Here is a 23964-nt window from a genome sequence, read left to right as displayed (position 1 = left end):
CAATAGAGAAAAAAAATTTTCCCTCCCTCCATCTCCCCCTCAAACTCCCTGTGCAATCATACCAAGAATTGGAATAACTCACACAGTCTTCTGCTGATGATTTGTCTTATTTAGAAGTAGAAAATGAGATTTAACTCTTTTCTAATTGACAGACAAAAGAACAACCTGCATATAACTGTTTTGAAACTGGAGGAAAAATGTCTATTAATGTTCTTTCTATTGTTAACTAGTTTCTTAAATATCACTGTAATGCTATACAATACTGTTTTATGTTTTTAATCTTTGTCATTAGTTCTCAAATGAGAAATCATTTAAAAATACATTTAAGAGAGAACTTTTAAATGTAGCTTAATACTCTGGGCCATGGCACAGAATGTTCAACCTTTTAGAACTTTTAGAACTGCCAGATTTGCCAGTTAAAGTTCTTTGATTCCAGCCATCATAAGATGGCTAGCCATCATTAGTTGCTTTAAAAGCCTCGTGGTAAGGGCTAAAAAAGGTTTTCCTATTTCAGTGTGAGGTCGTCTTACATTACTTTTGTTATGACTTGTCTACCCATTCTTGAGTTTTAAAAAATAGTAACACTACCCTCTGATAATCTCCTTGATTTGGTTGCAGATGAAGGATGGTTGGAAGTTGTCCAGTCTTTAATTAGAGTTATTCCATTGGAAGATCCATTGGGACCAGCTGTTATAACGTTATTACTAGACGAGTGTCCATTGCCAACTAAAGTAAGTTAACACATGTGTAACTTATGCAGCTACCACCTACACATATGCCCAAGGATGAATAACGAGAGGGAAAGTTTGATGTGAGCTATTTCCTCTTTATGCATTAGGGCCAAAATGTTGTTCATTATTAACATCATCCCCCAATTTTAGCATTTGCTAAAGGCAAAGTGCTAGATCTTATTTCCGTGAAACAACTAAATTTAATTGGAGATTAGTAAGTACTAGTTTAAGCAAAAAAAATTAAAGGGATGGACAGATGAGTATTACCTGAAACAGAAGTCTTTTTTGAAACTAGAACTTTGTAATCTTGGTTCTAATTTTCTTGTTCCTTAATTGTTCCTACATTCGTTTTCCCATACCAGAAGGTTTTTTTGAAAACTTTTTTTTTTCAAATTTAGAGTGAAAACTACTCGGCTAAGAGGATTTTTCAGTCTAATGTTCCTTTGTGATCACATGATATGAAAAAGTATCCACAGATTAGAAGTAATAACTTGGCCAAGATACTGATCATAAATTATTTTGTTTGCTGCATGTGAGAGGGTAGTAGTAGTCACTATATATTGCTTGAGTAAAGTGCAAGATGGGAAGGGAGGGTAGGAAGGGAAAACTGATCAGATTTCTTCACTGTAATGTTGGAATACGCTAACTTATACGTGATCTGCAGTTCAGACAGGCAGGTAAAAATGCCTAATCTGTCATCTGAAGTTCTGTTTTCTTTATCTTCCAGTTCTGTGTCTACACTTTAGCTCACCAAGTTAATAAATGTAGAATTGGCCAGTATACCTTTGTTACAGTTAAAATGACAGTGCAAGTCAGTCACGTATTGATGTGACCTTGTCTTATTCCTTCTTTCATGTCATTAATTTATTTTACATACCCTGTTGACTCCTTTGACTTGGCTATTTTTTAAAAAGAAAATTGAGTTGGCTTCTGGCCTATTTTCTTGAGCCTTATACGAGTTTCAGGTGCTCCAGTCCAGTATGGCGACCCTTCTGACAGAAAGGAAAATTCCTTGACTTAGCTATTAAAGAGTTGACTGTGATTTAGGCTTCTGAGATTCCTGTTTCAGTTTCATTTGGTGCTGTATTTGTTTTTAAGAAGAAAGACAGCCACTATTGAAATAGTGAAATTTCTTCACCCCTGTATTAGTTAGTCCCCATTGACTCCTGCTGTGTTGGCAGCTGCCTGGACTAGGTCTTTTAAAATCAATGGCATAAAAAAATGTATTTTATATAGTTGACACAGCAGGTGCATTATGAATGATGTCCTTTGCATGGCAAGCCTCAATTATTGAAATAACATAACTTTAAAGTTACTCTAATACGTGATTTAATGTGATGGTACATTATGTCCTTATCACGTGATGTTGATTTCCATTTCATTGGTGCTTAGTTGTTCTTTGCAGACTCAGGTGCACCAAAAGAAATTGAGATGTAAATATGTTAAGTCCACTTCGTACTTTTTCTTTTAGGATGCACTGCAGAAGTTGACTGAAATTCTAAATTTAAATGGAGCTGTTGCTTGCCAGGATGCTAGTCATCCTGCCAAACACCGTAACACAACAGCAGTACTGGGCTGCTTGGCTGAGAAACTAGCAGGTAATTATGAGAAATTTCACATTTAAAAAATGTATTTGATGTCTGCAACCAAACTCACTGTATTATGGTTGGGCAACTAGTTTGTTTTGTTTTCTGTAAAGAGATAAGGGGGGAAATGAGGTCCATGTCAGTAAAAAGCAGTTGAATCTAGGTGGCTAATTTTTAGAGAATATGATAATATATTTCATTTAGCTTTTAAAATTAAGAACAAGGCATATAAAACCACACTCAAATACTGTAGCAACCAAAAAAAAAAAACTTCTAAAGTTAATAAAAAAGAGAAGAACATAACCTTGTAATATAGAAAAAAAGAGAAAGACTTAATCCATTTACTGATACTTCCCAAGATTTGGTGTTAAAAGCAAAAACAAATCCTTAGATTGAAGGTTAGGTGAGGAGATTGGAAAACATTGCCACCATTTGTTTTTTTTACATTGTCTTAATCCCTGCTTAAAGTTTGAAATCACAGTCATTCTTGAAATTCTCTTTTTTCCCTATCTTTCAGTTAGTAAAATCTCTTTTTTTTTTTTAACCTGAAAAGTAGAATAGCTTTTCATTTTAGAGAGGATATGATTTTCTATTTTCATATCTACATGGAATCTTTTAGGCTATGGCTAAGCGATTGTTAAACTCTTGTGTTTATTCAGCTAAAGACATAAATGAGATCACATCCTGGAAATTAAATAACTACTAAGCCTGTCCTGTGGACTAGAAGTATCCTACCTTGGCAAGCACTATGTAATCAGAACTCTTAGTTTTCTTTCGGTTGACATTTTTTAAAGAGAGCATAAAAGTTCTTGTTTTTCCTCCGGTTTTTAAACAAAAGGATTGGGTATTGATAGGTATTTTTTACCTTACCATGGCGTATGTGATTTCTGTGTTGGTGTTTGAGAGCCTATAGCTGAAGGACACTATTTTTCAGAGATTTCATTAAATTTAATTAATAATGACAAGAAAATGTTATTATTGTTATTATGTTACTGTTATTAAATGTTATTATAATTTCTAAGTTTATATAGTGTCACATGTTTCTTTTGACATGACCTTACAACCTTATACAAAAGAGGGGACTTTTTGAGAAAAAACTCCACCTGCCCTTCTTAGATCAAGCCATAGAATAGGTCCATAAATCTTGAGCTAAAAAAGGACCTAGGAGGTGATCTCATCCAGACCCCTCATTTTACATATGAAGACATTGAAGCCTAGAGAGGGAAAATTACTTTCCCAGAGCTCAACACAAGTAGCAAAGCTGGAATTCAAACTCAGGGCTTCTGGCTCCAAACCTGGGCTTTTTTTTTTTTTTTTAACCAAACCAAGCAGAGAGTTAAACAATATTGTCCTTTTTGGTACAACTTAAAACTTTATCTAAAAAGGAGTTTGGAAGTTGATCTGCCTGAATATATGTATTCATACAGGGAACTTGAGAGTTAATTTCAAAGTACATTTGATTATCTTGCCTATAAACCAGATGACATTGTATATAAACCATGTGGTTGACACTTCAGTACTTGCTGATATGAAAATGTAATACAGTAGTTTTATACATGTGCCATTGTAATAATATGTATCATATTTATTATTGCTTTACAGGTCCTGCAAGCATAAGCTTACTTAGCCCGGGGATATTAGAATATTTGTTACAGAGTCTGGTAAGTGATATATCAAAAGCAGTTGATATTGCCAGTCATCTAATGCTAATGTATAATAAATTATTTTGGTGTTAAAAAACAAAGCAAAAATTCTTAGATTGAGAGAGAAGGAGAATTGGAAAGCATTGCCAGAATTTGTTTCTTGTAGTGCCTTAATCCCTGCTCAAAGTTTGAAATCACAGTCATTATTGAAATTCTCTCATTTCCCTGACTTTTAATAAGTAAAAACTCTTATCTTCTAATCTGAAAAATAGAACGTAGAGCTTTTAATTTTAGGGAGGAGAAGGTTTTCTATTTTCATATATATAAAGAGCCTTTTAGGATGTGACTACAGAATTGTTAAGCTCTATTATATTAAATATTTCCTCAAGAAATACAACATAGATTGGCATAGGAAATGAAGGCAATCATATTTGCAGATGTTTCCCAAAGTTGTCTTTATTTCAGATTATGTTAAAATATGGGGGCAAAAGTGGGGAGGAGAATATTGCTGGAATTAAATGTTTTTTAAAAAATTATCATAGCAAACATTTACAAACATTTGTAAAACATTTTGTATATATTATCTTACTCGATCCTCATAGCAGTCCTGTGAGATATAGGTGCTATTTTTAAACCTCATTTCACAGATGAGGAAATTAAGGTTCAGAGGCTAAGTGATTTGCCTGGGTCATAAAGCTAGTTAAGTGTCTAAGGTAAGATTCAAACCCAAGACTCCAGGTCTAGCAGTCTGTCTAGTATACTGCTCTGGCTTTAAACTTTAATGTCATAAAATTGCTTTTATAATTGACTTACAACAAGCCTGCACAGCTTGCATCCCAGAGGTCCATTTACGGTCCTTGGGCTCACCAAAGGATTTCCTCTACATAAAAGTAACCGGCCTGAGGGCCACAAGTTGTGGAGACCTGATTTATAACTTCCTCAGATTCTTCCAGTCTTCTCTGCCCTTAGCTAGCCTAGCTCTCAGACAGTAGACATACAGTCTATCCCCTGGTGGGTGCAGTGACACTGTATGCTATCACTAAATCCCCAAAATTTCTAGTTTTCTTATTAATACTTTGAATTTATCTCCTTGCTAATAACTATAGCCAGTGTGTTTTTTAAGGGAGAAACTTTAGGAAAGAAAGACTCTGTAATAATTCTTGACTACGCACAGTGTTAAGCAAAGGTGTCCTAGTCCTTGTGGTATCTGAATGTTTTTGGTGCTCAAAAAAGAATCTAGCATATATTCAGCAAGAAAGCAAAATTAGCATGTGTAGCTATTGGGACAGCAGAGAGAGGTTGAAATTGAAAATGATAATTTTTTTTTTTATCTTTCAGAATTTCCAGTCCCATCCTACAGTCATGCTTTTTGCACTGATCGCACTGGAAAAGTTTGCACAGACCAGTAAGTGTACAGTAATTTCTTGTGATAATGTGCCATATTCAGAAATGCTGATATGCTTGTTTGGTAGATCAGGCAGCGCTGTGAATTCTAACATATGTATGCACATTCTGTTGCAGAAATATACATTGATACTGCTGGGCTGTTGGCAACTCATTTAAATTTTAAACATTACATGAAAAAAAAACTTTACTTGTTTAATTTTAAAATGTATATAGGATGAATTTAGGGCCTTTGGGTGTACCACAGAAGCAACATGTACCTGATTACAATGTATTACCTATATCAGATTGCTTGCCTTCTCAGTAAGAGGGTCATAAGGGAGGAAGAAAATTTGCAACTCAGTTTTACTTCTTTTTTTTTTTTTGGTAGGCAGTGGGGTTAAGTGACTTGCCCAAAGTCACACAGCTAGTAAGTGGAAAGTGTTTGGTCTGAGGCTGGATTTGAACTCAGATCCTCCTGACTCCAGGGCTGGTGCTCTATCCACTGTGCCACCTAGCTGCCCCTGCAACTCAGTTTTAAAAACGAATGTTTAAAATTGTTTTTACATGTCATTGGGGGGAAAATAAAATACTAAGTAAATGAAAAAAAGAAGTAATATGTACCTTGACCGTTTTAAATCAAGTACCTTAGTTTTACTTGTTTAACAAAGGAAGTTCGGTTTACAGTCCCTCTTCCCTCCCCCTTCTCCCCTCCACAGGTGAAGGATTGCTATGATTTTTTACTTTATATAATCGCATATAGCATCTCTCTGCAGTACCAGTTTTTGTTGAGATGTTTGACCATGGTTACCCTCTTGTTCTTAGCCTGTAGAAATTTTGACTAATTTCAGGAAAAATGTTGACTATCATTTAATTGTGTAATTCATATGAGCTATGCAGAAAGTAGAATGTTCATTCTTTTCTTCCAGTTCACTCATTTAGAATGTTTATTTTTTTTCCCCTAGTTGCTAGCTAATTCAAGTCTTGCTTCTTTCCTGCTAGGTGAAAATAAGATGACTATCTCCAAATCCTGTATTAGTGACCGTCTTGTCATGTTGGAGAGATGGACAGAAAATTCTGACTATCTGAAACGTCAAGTTGGTTTCTGTACCCAGTGGAGTTTAGACAATCTCTGTAAGTTAGTGTATTTTATTAAAATGATTTCCACCTCCACTCAAAAAGTTGCTACCATTTGATGATTAGTCTTATTTTTCTAATAATAATTCATTTATTCATTCAACAAATATTTATTGTGTCTACTGTGAGCAAAGCAACAGTAAGATAAGACAGGGACATGATACAATATGATATGTGATAAGAATGTGATAAGTACAGGAGAGGAATGGAATACAAAGTGTTACCACAGGTGAAATAATGCTGAAGGTGATGATGAGAAGACTGAATCTTTCCCTGAAAGATCCCTATGTGAGAGGGTTAGGAATACTACAGAGAGGTATCCCTCGGAGTCCTCCAGACAAGTTGTGTAGGCTGCCTCTAACTCCAGCATCCCCCTGCTCATAAATCCTCACTCACTCTTATTTCCTGCCACATCAGTTCCATATAAAGGCCATCCCTAACTTGGCTGTACCCTACATCTCAAACTGTCACTAACACACATACTCTGCCATAGCCAAAGCAGTCTCCATAAACTGTTCCATAAACATGCCATGCCTATTCCAGTCTCTTGATTTGATTCTCCTCTCCTCATTCTTCTGCATATTAAAATCCTACCTATTCTTCAAGATCCAGTTTAAGTCCTACTTCCTCTATAAATGCTATCCTAACTATTCCTACCTACCCCTCTCTGAACAGAAATAGAGCATGTGTTGTCTGAACCACGAAATTTGGCACAAGTTCACCATCTTGTGTTTGTCCATTTTATAGTGTCTTATGCATCTCACATCAATTGTTAATTCTTTCACGTGTCTTTGGCTCACCCTAACCCTACTTCTCTGTCCAACCAGATTGAGAGCAGAGACCCGTTTTGGTATCTGGAACAATACTGGTCATGTACTTGCTGTTCAGTAGACACGTGTTTGATTTTAAAAGGAAATCTTCCATAGTGACAAGAGAAGATTAGTAGACTTACCAATCAACAAGCATTTGTGAAGCATCCACTAAGTACCATATCCTTTGCTGAGTGCTGGAGATATAGACACAAAATGAAATAATTCCTTCCCAAGCATTGCCAAACCAGATCATAATCCCCATACTATAAGAATTCAGGACATCATTTCACCTGAAATAAAGAAAATTGTGCTTTGTGTAATATATATGTTTCTGGTGTTTGGGAATTAGGATTCTTCAGGTATAAGGAACCTAATGTTGAAAATCATACTGCTTTCCCTGACTTCTAGCCAGGCACATTCACTTACTATAATGTATAACCAAAGCCGCCATTCAGCATGACCTACTTGACCTTACAGGCCACAATCACAGCTATTAAACTTTGCTAATTTCATTATTTTCCAGAGAAGTGTGATGTAGCAACACAGTTTATTTTTCTTTTGCAGTTTTGAAAGAAGGCAGGCAGTTTACTTATGAGAAAGTGGACCTAACCAACATTAGGGCCATGCTGAATAGCAATGATGTTAGTGAGTACCTGAAGATCTCACCCCATGGATTGGAGGTAAAAAAGCAATAATTTATAGTTTTGAAAACCCTTATCCTTTTCGCACCTGTGGCCTAGTGCCAAAGACTAGAGGCTTCTCAATAATTATTTCTCTTTGGCTTATACTCCCATTTAGGGTTTCACCTAGGAACATCAGAATTTGGCTTTTGTCAAGGTTTCTACACAATAAAATAAAATAAAATAAGCACTCAGACTAACAAAACATCAGCTATCAGAAAGGTCTGATTTAAGCCAACCACAAAATGCAAAGAGCTTTCACCTGAGCCCATAAACATTGAGACAATTCCCCTTCCCTCTCCAGTGGGCCTCTGTCTTTGCCAAAGACCTGTACAATCCTCCAGACTTATCGTATTACCCTAAGTAGGGCCCTTAAGCCAAGGGAAATAACTTGAAGTTGCTAAGGAATCAACACCGCTCCCTTGCCCCCCACCTCATCAGTCCCTTATGCTTCCAAGAACTTGTACAGTCCTCTAGATGTAGGGTCACCCCATTGTAGGAAATGACTCAGAAGTTTTTAGGGAGCTCAGCAGCCTTCTCCTCTGATAGAGCCCACCTTCCTTTGGCATCTACATACACAGGGCTCCCACGAATCTCCTCCAGTTTTGTGTTTTGTGCATGTCAAGGAAAGAAGGGTCTGTCTTTAATCATGAGAGCATTAAATATGCCAGGCAGTGACTACAAGCTGACACTGTGCTTTACCTAGGTTATTATCATCTTTCAAGTAACCATTATTGACTGTCATGCCATTTGGTCTTGTTAGGCTCGATGTGATGCCTCCTCCTTTGAAAGTGTGCGTTGCACATTCTGTGTTGACTCTGGGGTATGGTACTATGAAGTCACAGTTATCACTTCTGGAGTCATGCAGATAGGCTGGGCCACCAAAGACAGCAAATTTCTCAATCATGTAAGTACATGAATGAAATGACCCTAAAGCACAGTGACTTTCATTTTTCTCTATGTTTAACATGTAGAAAAGTGGTATCTGGATTGATATTGAATTAAATATTATTTAGATATTGAATTTCAATGATCTGAATCCCCCAAAGAAATTTGCCTTCAGTCAATTTATCAACAAGCATTTATTAAGCATCTACTATGTGCCAGGCACTAATTTATGGGTAGGAAAAAAACCAAGAAGTTTCTCCAGGCTTCATCTTAAGATGAGTATGCTAATATAGTCTTATCTATAATACTTACTTTTCCATCTCTAGCTCTGCCCTAGCTTTGATCTTCTGTGATTTATACAGTTTTAACTTACAATTTGTCAACAATAAATAGTACCAACATTTAAAAAATATATTGTTTCCAAAAGCAATAGTGTGAGATTTGGGGAGAGCAGAGAAATGGTCTACTTAAAATAATTATGATTGGCTGGTAATACCTTAGTGCAGTGTCTTTTTTTCCCTACAGATGACTTTTTTGGTGCCAGCTTGTCAGTCTCATAAAGGATAGTATCCCCCCTTTTTCTGGTAATCAGGTTATAAGCCAGTTATGGTAGTCAGAATTCAGTCAGCAATGTGATTTAGAAAATCATTTTCAATTTCTTTGTTGTAAAGTCTTGAGTTTTAAAAATTGGCCTTGATTGGGGAGGGGTTGTTCTAAATCCCAATCCCTACTGCTAAATCCCCATCCCTGGTTGGGATCAGCCTTGGAAATAACAGTGTAGCCACAGATTAAACATTTCTGTCATGACTGCATAGTTTTTCATGGAACTCTGAAAGAGGACTTATCAGACCCAAGGGTTCAAGGGGACACCTGAAACTCTTGGCCAAACGAACAATTCAGGGGAAAAGGACTAATGGAACAAGTTGAATAGAGCTGGAACTAGGGATAGGCAGGGTATTTAATTTCTTTGGGGGCATAATCTAGGATATTCTTTAATATTCTTTTTATTGATGCATGTTATTAATGCCCTAAAGTAATAATAATAGCATTTATATGGCACTTTAAGGTTTGCAGAGCACTTTATAAATATTACCTTGTTTGATCCTCACAACAACCCTGGGAGGTAAGTGCTATTTTTATCCTCACTTTACAGATGAGGAAACTAAAGCAGACAGAAGTTAAGTGATTTGGCTAGTCTGAGTTGAGATTTGAACTCGGGTTTTCCTGATTCCAGATACAGCTAGGTGGTGCAATAGATAGAGTGCAGGGCCTGGAGTCAGAAAGAATCATCTTCCTGAGTTCAAATCTGAACTCAGACACTTGGCTAGCTACGTGACCCTGGGCAAGTCACTTACTGCTGTTTGCCTCAGTTTCCTCATCTGTAAAATGAGCTGGTGAAGGAAATGGCAAACCACTCTAGTATCTTTGCCAAGAAAACCCCAAATGGGGTTACACAGAGTTGGACATGACTGAAAGGATTCGCCAGCAACGACTTCCTGATTGCACACCAGCACCCAATCCAGTGCACTATCTAGCTGCCTCTCCATGGCTTTTTCCTGAACTCAGGTCACATGTGTTAGTTTGGAGACTCAAAACCCTTTGGTAGACATCAACTAGCAGAAGAGGCAAGTTTGGGCCATTGCCTGGTGTGCACAAAGGTCTTCCAAAGGCTAGTAGGGTCATATGAAAATTAGTCAGGATTAAGTTCCCAGTGAATTTCTGCTTTTGTCAGAAACCTCTTATGTAGCTCTTCTCTATAATGCATGGTCTGAATAACTTCAGTACTATCATGGCTCAAGTTTAACCTGATCATTAATTCAGAGCAGTTCCCCTGGACAGAGAAGGCCAAATTGTGTGAATGACCAACAAGGAATGATTTTCAAAGAGATCATCATCATCATGATTCATATCCATGTTTTGTGGTTTATAGTTTTCAGAGCCCTTTCACATCCCTCTCCTAATATGAACCTTAGGATATACTACTGTGAGGTAAGAAGGGCAAGGATGGTCATCCCCGTTTTACAGATGAGGAAACCAAAGCTCACAGAAATGTACTTGTCTGTAATCATACAGCGCTAGTAAGATCTAGGGCTAGAACCCAGGTTTTCACTAAGCCATGGTAGTTTTTCTTTTCACTCAAACACAAGGAGAAGCTAAGAGAAAAAATTGCCATCTCCTCATTTGTCAGCATAACTCACTTCAGGGCTGGAGAGACCTAATAAATATGTCTGTAGCTGAGTGTTATCATTTCAAAAACTTAAACAGTCAGCCTAGAGTGCCAAAGTTTAAGTACATGATAAATGATGCTAGTTTATGAGATGTAATAGCAGATGCTTGGCTTAAAATTAAGAGGCTGAAAAAAGGATTGGGGGAGGGGGAGCTCCCCCAGTTCTGCAGCTTAAAGAATGGCCTATTCTTTTACAAGCAGTGTGACAAGCTTTGGATTTCTTTTTATACATTTTTCTTTCCTAAATACTTAGTTCCCTGTTAGAAGTTGATAAAGTTTGAGTTAGTCTCTTTTGACAAATGCAGGATCCTGATAACATTGCCACACATACAATTTTATTTCAAATGGGTATTGTTGTTACTGTTTTAGAGGTTAAAAAAAGTTATAGTCATACAGATGCAGTGTGTACTTTTACAGGATAAGTAATTCCTGTCATACACCCAGTCTCTAAGGATTAACATTTCTTATAAAATAAGACTCCTTTTAAATCTCCCAACATGGATTTTTAGTTTAGAAAGGATAACCATGTTCCAAAGACTCTGGTAAACAATGTTGTTAGCCATATTTTTAAAATGTACCTCAGGGTTCTAAGGTAATTTCTTTTTGTTGTCAACTATAGGCTAAGTTCTTTGGAGATTTATAACTATGCCTCTCTGTTTATCTATCACTAATAAATATGCACATGGAGGGTTTGAAATAAATACATACTGAGGATTGACAGCAAAACATACTTGTCTCCTTTTGGCAGAGAAGTTGCGGACTATAGGTGTGTAATGAGCCAGACACTGTCAGACGTGGCCAATGTGTTGGCTTATTTGGTTTAACAATAATTCTTAGTTTCAAGAGAGAGTTCTATTTAGAAGGTCAGATTGGGAAATAACAGCAATGTGGTAGGGTTTTTTTTTTCCTAAACATCAATAAAACATTTTTTCAAAAGTAATTAATAACAGCTCCATTGAGCAATAGGGTAAGACATTCAGAAAGTACCTTTAATGAACTCTAGCCAAAATCCTAATGTGTTTGTAATTCTTTTTAGTAATTTTACCTAATACCAGTAAGCTTCTTAGTATGTGTATATATAGAAATAAAGGTGGCTGAGAAAAGTAGAGTATAGAAACATCTCCAAAATTACATAACTGCCTTATTTCTCATTTATCCGCCTCAATTCATGAAAACCAAACTAATCTTGCCAGGATTTTTTTCATCCCTTACTTCAATATCCATAACTGATTCTTAAGTCACCAACTCAGAGGTATTTTTAGAATAAATCTTTTCACATAGCTACTTCACTTAGTTCTAAGTAAGGAGAGTTAAGGTTAACATTATTGAAACTAACCCTAAAAAAACAGAAATACTTAAGACTGAGTCTCTACAGTACAGCTTTGTTTTAGAATTTACCAGGAAAAAATATCTTTCATATTAAAGTGTATAAAATAGACCTCGACTTCATCTTGTTTTAGGCCACCTCCACAATTTTATTTGTCTTTTGAAGGGCCCCTGGTCAGTAAGTCTCAGAATAATAGAAATTAAAGATAGAAAAGGACTGTTTGTGATACTTGCCTTTGTCCTTCAAATGCTGTCTTGGGGGCTGATAATCATTTGGAAAAAGACAACGACCATGATCCTATAGAGTAATATAGCTTGTATAGCCAACGGAAAGGGCAAGTTGGTGAATTAGTTACAACCAGCATTGACTGGCCTTGATTCCATATTTCTGCCTCTCTGCCAAGCCCATCAGTACATCTATCTTGGACAGACATTATGGATAATCAATGAATTGGGCTCAGAATTGAATAGAAGAGAAAAAACTGGATTGAATTTGGAAAATTACTTAGCACTTTTAGTGATCTTAAGCTTTGGGAATAATCCATCTTTTTTTAACATGAATGTTTTTCAGGAGATGCTATATGGCTACAAATCATGGAATGCCATAGTCTCTGAGGAATGAAAATTTCAAGTTACCCAAAGGGCAATGAAAAGATGTAGCACATTACTCATGACAAATTAAGTGTTAAAGATTATGTAAAATATATCATCAAAAAGGCTGAAAAAGAAGAGGACCAATAATGTAGAAAGTATGAAGGAACAGTTAGCTTGCATGCTTCATTGGCACTTTTGTGATATATATAGAGATCTAGGGGAAAGCCCTACCACATTGAATGGCCCTCCTGTGGAGAATTTTTTGGAGAATATGGAGAAGACTCATGGGATAAGAAGGTGTGGGTGGTTTGTAATCTGCATCATTGGAGAAAGTACTCACATCAGTGGAATGTCAGTGTCATCAAAGTATTGAATTATTCAGTAAATTCCTTCTCCTTGACTATCTGTACTCATGAGAGAAGAGGAGCAACTATAACTTGGATAATTGATACTTTAAGAATCTGTGATTTCATCAATGTTGGTTCTCCCTCTCCCAGTGCAGATCATAGTACCTTCTGTCCCTTAGAAAATTCAATACAACCCAGAAGAGATTTTTATTTAAGCACCTACTTTTTTTGAAACACTATGCTAGGTGCCAGAGGATGCAGAAACCAAAATAAAACAGTCCCTGTCTCAAAATTTACATTATATAGGAGAAGACAGTTTGAGGAAGGAAAAATACTGACTTAGAAAGATTTCACATCAGGAGTTCACATCTGAGCAAAAAAAGAAGGAAACAATTGACAAGCATTTATCAACTCCTTGTTATGTGCCAGGCACTGTGCTAAAGTCTTAGGGATTTTTCAATCGCTTAGTTTTTTAAAGGGTAAAAACATCCCCTGCCCTCAAAGAACTCAAATTATAATAGGGGCAATAGCACGTGAATAACTTGATATATAGAGTATATGGGAAGGTGATCAGAAGGAAAGACATACCTGGGAGGACCTGGAGAGACCTTATGCAGAAGGTGGGATTTCAGTCTTGGAGGAAGCTGGAAAACTTAAGAGATGGAGATGAGAGGATAGAACATGCCAAGAATGAGGATAAGAAACTGAAGTTCATTGAGTCGAGTGTGAGATGGTCAGATGTGAGCTTTAGAAAAATTGCTTTGTCAGCTGAATAGAGGTTGGATTGGAATGGTGAAAGAATTGAGTCAGGGAACCAATTGGAAGGCTATTACTTGCCACTGGACCCAGATGGCTCTGGAGGAGAGAGTGGGGCTGGTGACTTTGCACAGCCAGACAGGGAATCTGCCACCCACCTCTACATAAGTAAAGAGGCTCTTTAGTGGTCTCCCTGCTCCCTGATAGGAATGGTAATATCTCTTTGAATCCGTTGATGGTACTTTGGTATTTGCCTGCTGGTATACAGCAGCCCCTTATATATTTGATGTCCTCCTACCAGTTGCTGCAGTTAAAACAACCTGAACCTAGAGAACACCTCAGCCCTCACCCTAGAGCAGGGATTCTGTAAGTCCATGAATAGATTTCAAGAGGTCCATAATGAAGTTGGTTGGGGGAAAAAATTACGTCTTTATTTTCACTAACCTTTCACTGAAGTTTTGGTGTTCTTTCAGTTACAATTGGAAGCAACCAACCTTCTGAGAAGGGAGCTATAAACTTCACCAGACTGCCAATGACACTAAAAAAGTTAAAGACCCTTGCCCTAGCAGGACTTATTCCAATAGTTCCTTGAACTCACGAGTAAAGGATTATGTACTCATTAACTAAAAATCAACTTTGCGAAAAGTTGGCAAAGCCAGATCAGAGGTAATGGGCTCAGAAAGTGATAAAAGGTAGAGAGAGTGAACATCATAGTGAAAATAGTGAGGGACTCAGAAAATACTGAGCTTTGTTTTAGACAGCTTGATTTTCTGATACTGATGAGGTTTCCAGAGCTGTCCAGCAAGCAGTTGTCGATGCAGAACTGGAGTTCATTAGAGAGATTAGAGCTGGAAATACAGATTTGGGAGTTATGTGTGACAAGCTGTTGAACTCATAGGAATGGATGAGATCACCAGAAGAGGATATTAAAAAAGAAGAGAACACAGGTCAGAGCACTGGGGACAACCCATGCTTCAAAACCAGGAAAAGGATGATGATCTGGTAAAGGAAACTAAAAAGGAGTGATCAAAACAGGAGGGGCTAAGAGAAGTGTCAGAAAAAAAACAAGGAAGGAGAGAGTGCACAGGAAAGAAATGGATGATCGGGTCAGAAACCTCTGATTAAGGAGTATGAAAACTGGAGGAGGGGGTATCAGATTGATTGTGGCTGCCTCATTAGCAGACCAAATGGACAGTGCAGTACCACATCCTGAGAAGTGGGAAGGGGCAGTGTCAGATTGAACAGTTAAGGGATTGTTGATAACTTTGAAGACAACAGATTCAGTTGAGTGGTTAGGTTGGAAACCAAGAAGTTGAGAAGTAATTGAAAAGTGAGGAAATGGAAGCTATGAGTAGAGGTGACTTTCATGACTAGGAAAAGCAGAAGAGGGAGGGACAATAGCTTGATTGTCAAAGGGTCATAAGGGTCAAAAATAGATATTTTTTTTCCAAGGATGGGGAAGACCAGAGCACATATGTAGACATCAAGGAAAACACCAATAAATAAAGTGAATTTGAAGGTGAGAGATAGAAGGACAATGATAGAAGGGGCAAATCCTGAAGGAAACAAGTGAGGATGTAATCAAGAGTACAACTAGAAGTGCTGGCTTCAGTTGGCTTTACTGTCCCTCAAACTCTTAGCCTATCACTGTCTTCTATTTTACAGCTGTCATCAAAGGAAAAAACTGTGTGCATTTATTGCTTCTACTTCTCATTTCCCACTCCTCAACCTTTGAAATCTTGCTTCTACTCCTATTAATTGACCCCAACATAGTGATGATATAGCTACTCAGCTGTCGAGTCTTCTGAGAGAGGCTGTGGAGGCAGAAATCACTAATCTTCATTCATACAACCATTCAGGCCCTCATTACCTATGACCTCAATAATTCCAATAGCCCTCTAATTGCTCTCCTTGCATCCAGCCACTCCCCTCTTTAATCCATCTTAAAGATAGCTGCCATATCAATGTTCCCAAAGCATGGATCTGACCATGATCACTCCCTCACACTTTTAGTGACTCCTATTGCTTCTAGTATAATATGTAGAATACTCTGTTTGGCATTTGAAGCTCTTCACCATCTGGTCCTAGCCTGTCTTTCTAAACTCATTATCCATTATTCCCACTCACAGTAACTATATTACAGGCAATCTGGTGTACTTGCTATTCTTTACATATGACATGTTTCCTCTTGCCTCTGCATCCTAGCACAGGCTGTCCCCCATTCCTGAAATGTCCCTCTTCAACTCTGCTTCGTGGAATCTATGGTTCCTATCAAGTTTCAGCTCAAGTAACAATATCTCTGAGAGGTTTTTCCTAATTCCCCCAGGTGTTAGGGTTTCCCAAAGTTAGCTCTGTGCACAAGTAAATACAAACTACATATAAGTAGATACAGGGTAATTTGGGGGAGATGCAAATAATTTGGAGCGGAAAGAATATCAGTGTGGCAGCTATCTGAAGGACATATTGGAGAGGGAAAAGAAAAGATGTCTCCCTTCCCTCCTTTCCCAGTCAGTAGAATACAAGTTCTTTTAGGTTAGGAGCTGAGTTCAAGCAGTGTTTATAGAGTAAAATGAAAGTGTGCTGGTAAATATTTAACAACCAGAAAAATAAAGTATTCACCAAAGGGCTATAAAACTTCATACTCTTTAATCCGGCAATACCACTAGTAGGTCTGTATCCCAAAGAGAACATAAAAAAGGGAAAAGGACCCATGTGTACAAAAATATTTATAGCAGCTCCTTTTGTGGTGGCAAAGAATTTGAAATTGAGGGGATGCCCATCAATTGGGGAATGGTTGAACAAGTTGTGGTGTATGAATGTAATAGAATACTATTGTGCTATAAGAAATGATGAGCAGGTGGAGTTCAGAAAAACCTGAAAAGACTTCTTCCTTCACAACATGACTAATGTGAACATATGTCTAATAGGATTGTACGTATATAAGCTATATCAAATTGCATGCCATCTTGGGGAAGAGGGGGAGGGAGAAAAAAAATTGGAACTCAAAGTATTCACATACTGTTAAGTTTAATCTCCATTATCAATACAGCTTAAGTCTAGATAATTAACAAAACAATAAACGAAGCCCTGATTTTTAGTGATTATGGATTTCTAAGGTGTAAATGCTCATGCTGAAAATTTAACAATCAGCTCTCCAAGCAATCTCCATCCCACTCCTGGTTATAGGTGGTAGTCACATCTAGGCTGTGACCATACCATTGGGTGACTGAGGGAGAATCAAGATGTAAATGATCAGAGATGAAAAACTTGATGAACTCAGAATCCCAGGTTTTCAAGGGAACATCCACTTACTCATTGAAATCCCTGAATATGAAGACAAAGGTTGTAGAGGAGAGAAGGGCCATGTATAATCCAAATGGCTTGGGAGCTGGTAGGTGACAGGGACAAGGTGACATATAAACAAACTGATATAAACAGGAGTGAACTTGATGGAAGAGTTTGCTGAATGATAACATCAGAGATCCTGTCTGAAAGATATCTAGTCTACCTCCTGTTCTGTTGTGTCAGGGGACAAAAAGAATTTCCAGTACTAGAGAAAGGGCCTAGTGATGTCTTTCAGATGTCTTGTAGTCATCTCATTCTCGAAATGTAAAAAATAGAACTCATCTTCCTCCCAACCCCCAACTCACTCTACTTCCTAACTCCCCTATTTCTGTCCAGAGAACCACCAACCTTCCAGTCACCCAGGTTCACTGCCTTGGAATCACCCTTAACTCCTCGCTCCTCCTCACCCCTCTCCTACATCCAGTTAGTCTTCCAAGTCTTAATGATTTTGCCTCTACTATATCCCTCACCAAAATCTTATCTCATTTGAACTTCACAACAATCTTATGAGGTAGTTATGATAGCGTAGGTGTTATTATGCCCATTTTACAGATGAACTGAGGTTCCGACACGTTAAGTAATTTGCCCATGGTCTCATAGTGTCAGAGGCAAGATTTGACTGCTGATCTTCCAGACTTCAAGTCTACTCTATGCACTACCCCACACAAAGATGAAGGAGAATTTGTTAATGATAAATAGGGGTTTCAAAGGGCAGAGCTGAAGACAGGAGGGCCCAGGGAGGTAGAGTTTAGGTCACTAAAGATTGGAGAGCAAGTAGTAGTAGCTGGGGAATGGGCTTTTTGGCTCTCAAGATGGCAAGCTTGAAGAGTGCCAGAAATTTGGGGGAAAGGAAGGAAGGAGTTGGCTAGCCGTAGTATAAGGGAAGTACCATTTAACAGTGGCTCCCACACTCTAGGGTGATATGAGTCTTTTCTGTCTCAAGTACTAGGAAGAAGGTGTCGAGCCGGCAAAGAGATCAGCAAATGGGTCTATCTGATTTAGTCAATATCTAGTGGTCATTTTCTGTGGCCAGAAGAAAATTCATCATTTAGTTGAATTCAGCTAGGCTGGTCCTCTGTACCTCAGCCTGTATTCATATCCTTTGCATTTTAGTAGGAACTGTGAGAACTTATGTTCCCCTAGTGTAAAGTGAGCCCAGGCTCATACTATGCTATGATAAGTCATCAGAGAAAACCTGAGAAGCAACTGGCAGCACAGTGGATAGAGCACTGGGCATAGAGCCTGGAAGACCTGAGTTCAAATCTGGTCTCAGACACTAGCTGCAGGACCCTGGGCAAGTCACTTAAATCTCTGTTTGTCTCAATTTCCTCAACTGTAAAGTAAGAATAATACCACCTCCCTGAGAGTTGTTTTGAAGATCAAATGAGATAATATTTTTTTAATTCTTTTTTTTTAATTTTTTTGGTGTGAGGCAATTGGGGTTAAGTGACTTACCCAGAATCATAAAGATAGTGAGTGTTATGTGTCTGAGGCCGGATTTGAACTCAGGTCCTCTTGACTTCAGGGCTGGTGCTCTGTCCACTGCGCCACCTAACTGTCCCAAGCTAATATTTTAAAAATCACAGTACCTGACACATATTAGGTGCTATATAAATGTTTACTCTCTTTCCTTCCCCTCCCCCTTCCTCTTACTCTTTCTCTTCCCCTTCCTCATCTTTCCCTTCCTCTTCCTCTTCCCCTTCCCCTTCCTCTTCCTCTTCCTCTTCACATTTAGTGAAGGGGGATAACTGATAGCCACAAATAGTGGAAGGAACCTTCTTTTAGACAGCACTCCTCCAAAATCTCATAGAGAAATCCAAAAAAATTCTTCTTGTTCTAGAATTTTATCATAGGCAATGTCAAGTCAAACCAGTAGTATGGGGTGTGAAATAGTGTTTTTAATAGACATTTTTGTTGTGGTATTTGTAACAACAGGGTTTGATATATCTTTTGAACCTCTTCCACAAAAACCTTTCCACTAATGGTCCTAAAGAGTAGCGTCATTGTCTGAATTGAATATCATTTCTTTTCCCGTCAATACTCTTGTAAGAACAATGAAGTGTTTAAAGATAAGTAGGTAATAGGAAGAGAAGATGTCATGGGCATGTATGTAGTTAACTCCAAAATTGGTTAATTAATTCCTTAAGAGAAATGAATATTGATTTCAAAGAATACCCAATAACTTTAACGAAGCATGTGAAGTCCTGCTATTTTTGCCTTCTCTACAGGAAGGCTATGGTATTGGAGACGATGAGTATTCTTGTGCATATGATGGCTGCCGGCAGCTGATCTGGTATAATGCCAGAAGTAAACCACATTCACACCCCTGTTGGAAAGAAGGTATTCATTTAACTTTGGACTTTGGGCCCTGACTAACATTGTTTTTTACTACTGAATCACTAATATTGTGGTTTGAGGTGTTTTGTTTTTTTTTAAGTCATGAAGAATAAAAGGGGAAGTAATGGTATTCTGATCTCACATATAACAACAAATTGTTTTTATCTGAACTGGTAAATCTTAGGCTTTTAAGGATTTTTCTTCTCATAAAATTGCATTTGCTCTAGCACTTGAATTCCTGGTATGTTGAACATTATATTAAATTAAACCGTACTGGGGCAGCTCCGTGGTGCACTCGATAGAGCACTGGCCCTGGAGTCACTAAGATCTGAGTTCAGATGCGGCCTCAGGCACTTGACACTTAATAGCTGTGTGACCCTGGGCAAGTCATTTAGCCCCAGTTGCCTCAACAAAAAAAAGAAAATTTCTTGGGGCAGCTGGGTGGTATGGTGGATAGAGCTCTAGCCTAGGAGTTAAGAGGACCTGAGTTCAAATCCAGACTCAGACACTTGATACTTACTGCCTGTGTGACACTGGGCAAGTCACTTAAATCCTGATTGCCTCACCAAAAAACAAGAAAAAAAAATTAAACTGTACTGACATTTCAACTGTTCCTGAATTTTGCTTGAATTCTAGTTTCCACTACAGTCATATTTTGAACAAAAGCAGTTATGTAAACTTGGCCATCGTGAATACTGAAATTATGATTCCATTAAAAATCAGGATGCATGAAGTTAAAATAGCCAAAGACTCCTTACTTAATGACATTCTTGGCCCAGCATAAAGCAACCTTGCAAATAGATAGATACAAAAAAATTTTCAGCTTAGAAATGTTTGATATGATTACCAAGTACCCCAGCAGCCAATAGCAGTTAGGAACAGGTAGACCATTAGTGAAAAAAGTAGACCATTAATGAATCAGGACTTCATTTTTTTTATGAGAAATATTTATTACCTACATCCTGATTCTGTTTTTTCTCAGGCCCTAAACTAATGGGCCCATGTTGGCATGTACCAGCATATGACACATTCGGAAATAAAAGAATTTAAATTAGGCCCCTATTGTTGGAATAACAGATCGATAATAGAATAATAATGACATCATGAAGCTCCTTCAGAGCAGGGATTATTTATTTATTGCCTTTGTGTCCCTTGCACCTGACTTGGGAGATACTTCATAAATGCTTCCTGATCAATTAATTGAACTGATCAATAGACTGATTCATTAAACACAGGTAGTCAAGTAGATTCTTTCTTACTAATGAGGAGCTCATGAGATGGCAGACAGGCTCTACCAAATCTCAAACAGGGTCAGCTAGGTGGCACAGTGGATGAGCACTGGCCCTGAAGTCAGGAGGACCTGAGTTCAAATCTGGCCTCAGACCAAACACATGGCACTTAGTAGCTGTGTGACCCTGGGCAAGTCACTTAACTCCAGTTGCCTAAAAAAAGAGAGAAGATCTAAATCTCAAACAGTCCCTTTCGTGTTGGCAAAATCAATTGGCTTGGCAAGAACAAAAGATCTATGTTGGAAGGCAAAGGAAAAAAAGTGTAGGTAGATGAATTAGGGCTTGATTACAGAGGAAATTGAATTCTAGATTGAAAAGCCAGTTTTCAGCCCATCTACAACTGGAAACCTGATTTGTGCTCTGATATGCTCAAACATTAAGACATTAGAATTTAAAATCTATAATCTTAGTATGTTTGGTTTATCTTCCAGGAGATACAATAGGATTTCTTCTAGACTTGCAAGAAAAACAAATGATCTTCTGCTTAAATGGCAACCAGCTTCCTGCTGAGAAGCAAGTCTTTACATCTGCTGTGTAAGTATCTGTTCCCATTTGGGATTGTGGGCCTAAACAAAACAAAATCCACGTTCTTCCAGGAAATCTGAATTTGTATTGACTCTTTCCATGACAGTTTCTTTGTTGACAAGTCAGAGTATCTTTGGTGCCACTTCAATTAATACTTAGACTGAAATTTTCCGTAAGTTGGAAATAAGAAATATATGACAAGACAATATGATTAAATTAAAAAGAAAGTAATAGATTAGGAAAAAATATTTAAGACACATATTACATCTAAATTGTAAAAGGAGCTATTAAAAAGTCAGTCTGGACTACAGGCTACAGTGAATAAATAGTCAAAGTATATGAACAGACAATTTTTATTTTTTTAAATTTATTTAGTTTTAGTTTTCAGCATTCACTTCTATAAGATTTTGAGTTCTAAATTTTCTCCCTGTCCTTCCCCTCTCCCCTCACCAAGACAGCATGCAATCTGATATAGGCTCTACGTATATATTCATATTAAACATATTTTCACATTAGTCATGTTGTAAAGAGGAATTAGAACCAATGGGGGGGAACCATGAAAAACAAGAAACAAAACAAAACCCAAAAAAAGCAAATAGCATGCTTCAATCTGAATTCAGATGTCATAGTTCTTTTTCTGGATATGGATAGCATTTTCTATCATGAGACCTTTGGAGTTGACTTAGATCCTTGCATTGCTGAGAAGAGCTAAGTCTATCAAAGTTAGTCATCCCACAGTGTTGCTGTTAACTGTGTACAATGTTCTCCTGGTTCTGCTCACTTCACTCAGCATCATGTTCATTCAAGTCTTTCCAAGTTTTTCTGAAGTCTGCCTGCTCAACATTTCTTATAGTACAATAGTATTCAATTACATTCATATACCACAACTTGTTCAGCCATTCCCCAATTAAAGGGCATCCCCTCAATTTCTAATTCTTGGCTACCACAAAAAGAGCTACTATAAATACTTTTGTACATGTGGGTCCTTTTCTCTTTTTTATGATCTCTTTGGGATACAGACCTAGAAATAGTATTGCTGGGTCAAATGGTATGCACAGTTTTATAGCCCTTTGGGCGTAGTTCCAAATTGCTCTCCAGAATGGTTGGATCAGTTCACAACTCTACCAGCAGTGCATTAGTGTTCCAGTTTTCCCACATCTTCTCCAACATTTATCATTTTCCTGTTTTGTCATGTTAGCCAATCTGATAGGTGTGATGTGGTACCTTAGAGTTGTTTTGATTTGCATTTCTTTAATCAGTAGTGATTTAGAGCATTTTTTCATATGCCTATAGATAGCTTTAATTTCTTCACCTGAAAACTGCCTGTTCATATCCTTGGACCATTTATCAATTGGAGAATGACTTGTATTCTTATAAATTTGACTTAGTTCTCCAGATATATATATTGGAAATGAGACCTTTATCAAAGACTCTGGCTGTAAAAATTGTTTCCCAGTTTTCTGCTTCCCTTCTGATCTTGGTTGCATTGGCTTTGTTTGTGCAAAAACTTTTCAATTTAATATAATCACAATTATCCATTTTGCATTTCATAATGTTCTCTATCTCTTGTTTGGTCATAAATTCTTCCATTCTCCATAAATCTGACAGGTAAACTATTCCTTCCTCCCTTAGTTTGCTTGTGGTATCAGCCTTTATATGAACAGACAATTTTTAAAAGAAGAAACACAGATTATTAATAATCTCTTGAAAAAATGTTCAGCTACAACCTCACTAAATAATCAGAGCGATACAAATTAAACAAATTTGTCAGACCACCTCAGACCCATCAAATTGGGATTTGGGTTTTTTCCTTTAAAAAAAAAAGTTTAAATTATGAACTTAAACTTCAAATAAAATGGGCATTTCTGTATATCTATATCAGAATAGAAAAAGGATTGTAAATGAAACTACAAGTCTCTATTAAATACAGCTTGCTTTCTTTTAAACTATGTAATAGATTCATCAATTAACTTTCAAAGATGACCTATTTGTCTGGGATTCCTTCTAGTCTTCTGTTCTCCTGTTTGTTCAAAAAAATGTTTCAATGACCCTCCTTTCTTTTCTTCTTTTTTTTTTAGCTACCCTATCCCTCACCTCTTCTCTCCCTTCCTATCCCTACTGAAAAGAAGAAAGAAAATCAAAATCCTTGTAACAAGTATTATGCATAGTCAAGCAAAACAAATTCTCACATTGGCTGTAAATGAAAAATAATGAAAAATTTTAAAAAATGAAAAAAATTCTGCATCTTTGAATCCATTACTTCTCTCTCAGGGACAGGTGAGGGTACGAGGGAAGGAACCTGCTTCATCCTCATCCCTCCAGAATTGTGATTGGTTGTTGCATTGTTCACAGCTCTTA

The 23964-nt window shown here is 37.4% G+C and overlaps 1 protein-coding gene across 5 annotated transcripts in view; it reads left to right on the top strand.

Annotated features, from left to right (window-relative positions):
• The window catches only part of RSPRY1 (ring finger and SPRY domain containing 1), a 65657-nt gene that overhangs the window by 29135 nt on the left and 12558 nt on the right, over window positions 1-23964 (top strand). For all 5 annotated transcript variants that reach the window (XM_027869327.1, XM_027869325.1, XM_027869324.1 and 2 more), the window contains 9 exons: window positions 619-731; window positions 2203-2329; window positions 3920-3978; window positions 5299-5365; window positions 6346-6477; window positions 7857-7972; window positions 8736-8879; window positions 19684-19795; window positions 21513-21615. In XM_027869327.1, the coding sequence (XP_027725128.1) occupies window positions 619-731; window positions 2203-2329; window positions 3920-3978; window positions 5299-5365; window positions 6346-6477; window positions 7857-7972; window positions 8736-8879; window positions 19684-19795; window positions 21513-21615 (973 nt within the window). The remainder of the gene's footprint in view (window positions 1-618; window positions 732-2202; window positions 2330-3919; window positions 3979-5298; window positions 5366-6345; window positions 6478-7856; window positions 7973-8735; window positions 8880-19683; window positions 19796-21512; window positions 21616-23964) is intronic.

Source organism: Vombatus ursinus, unplaced genomic scaffold, assembly GCF_900497805.2.
Source record: "Vombatus ursinus unplaced genomic scaffold, bare-nosed wombat genome assembly UNPS02014793.1, whole genome shotgun sequence".
Classification (NCBI taxonomy): Eukaryota; Metazoa; Chordata; class Mammalia; order Diprotodontia; family Vombatidae; genus Vombatus; species Vombatus ursinus.
This window is presented reverse-complemented; position numbering and strand designations above follow the sequence as displayed.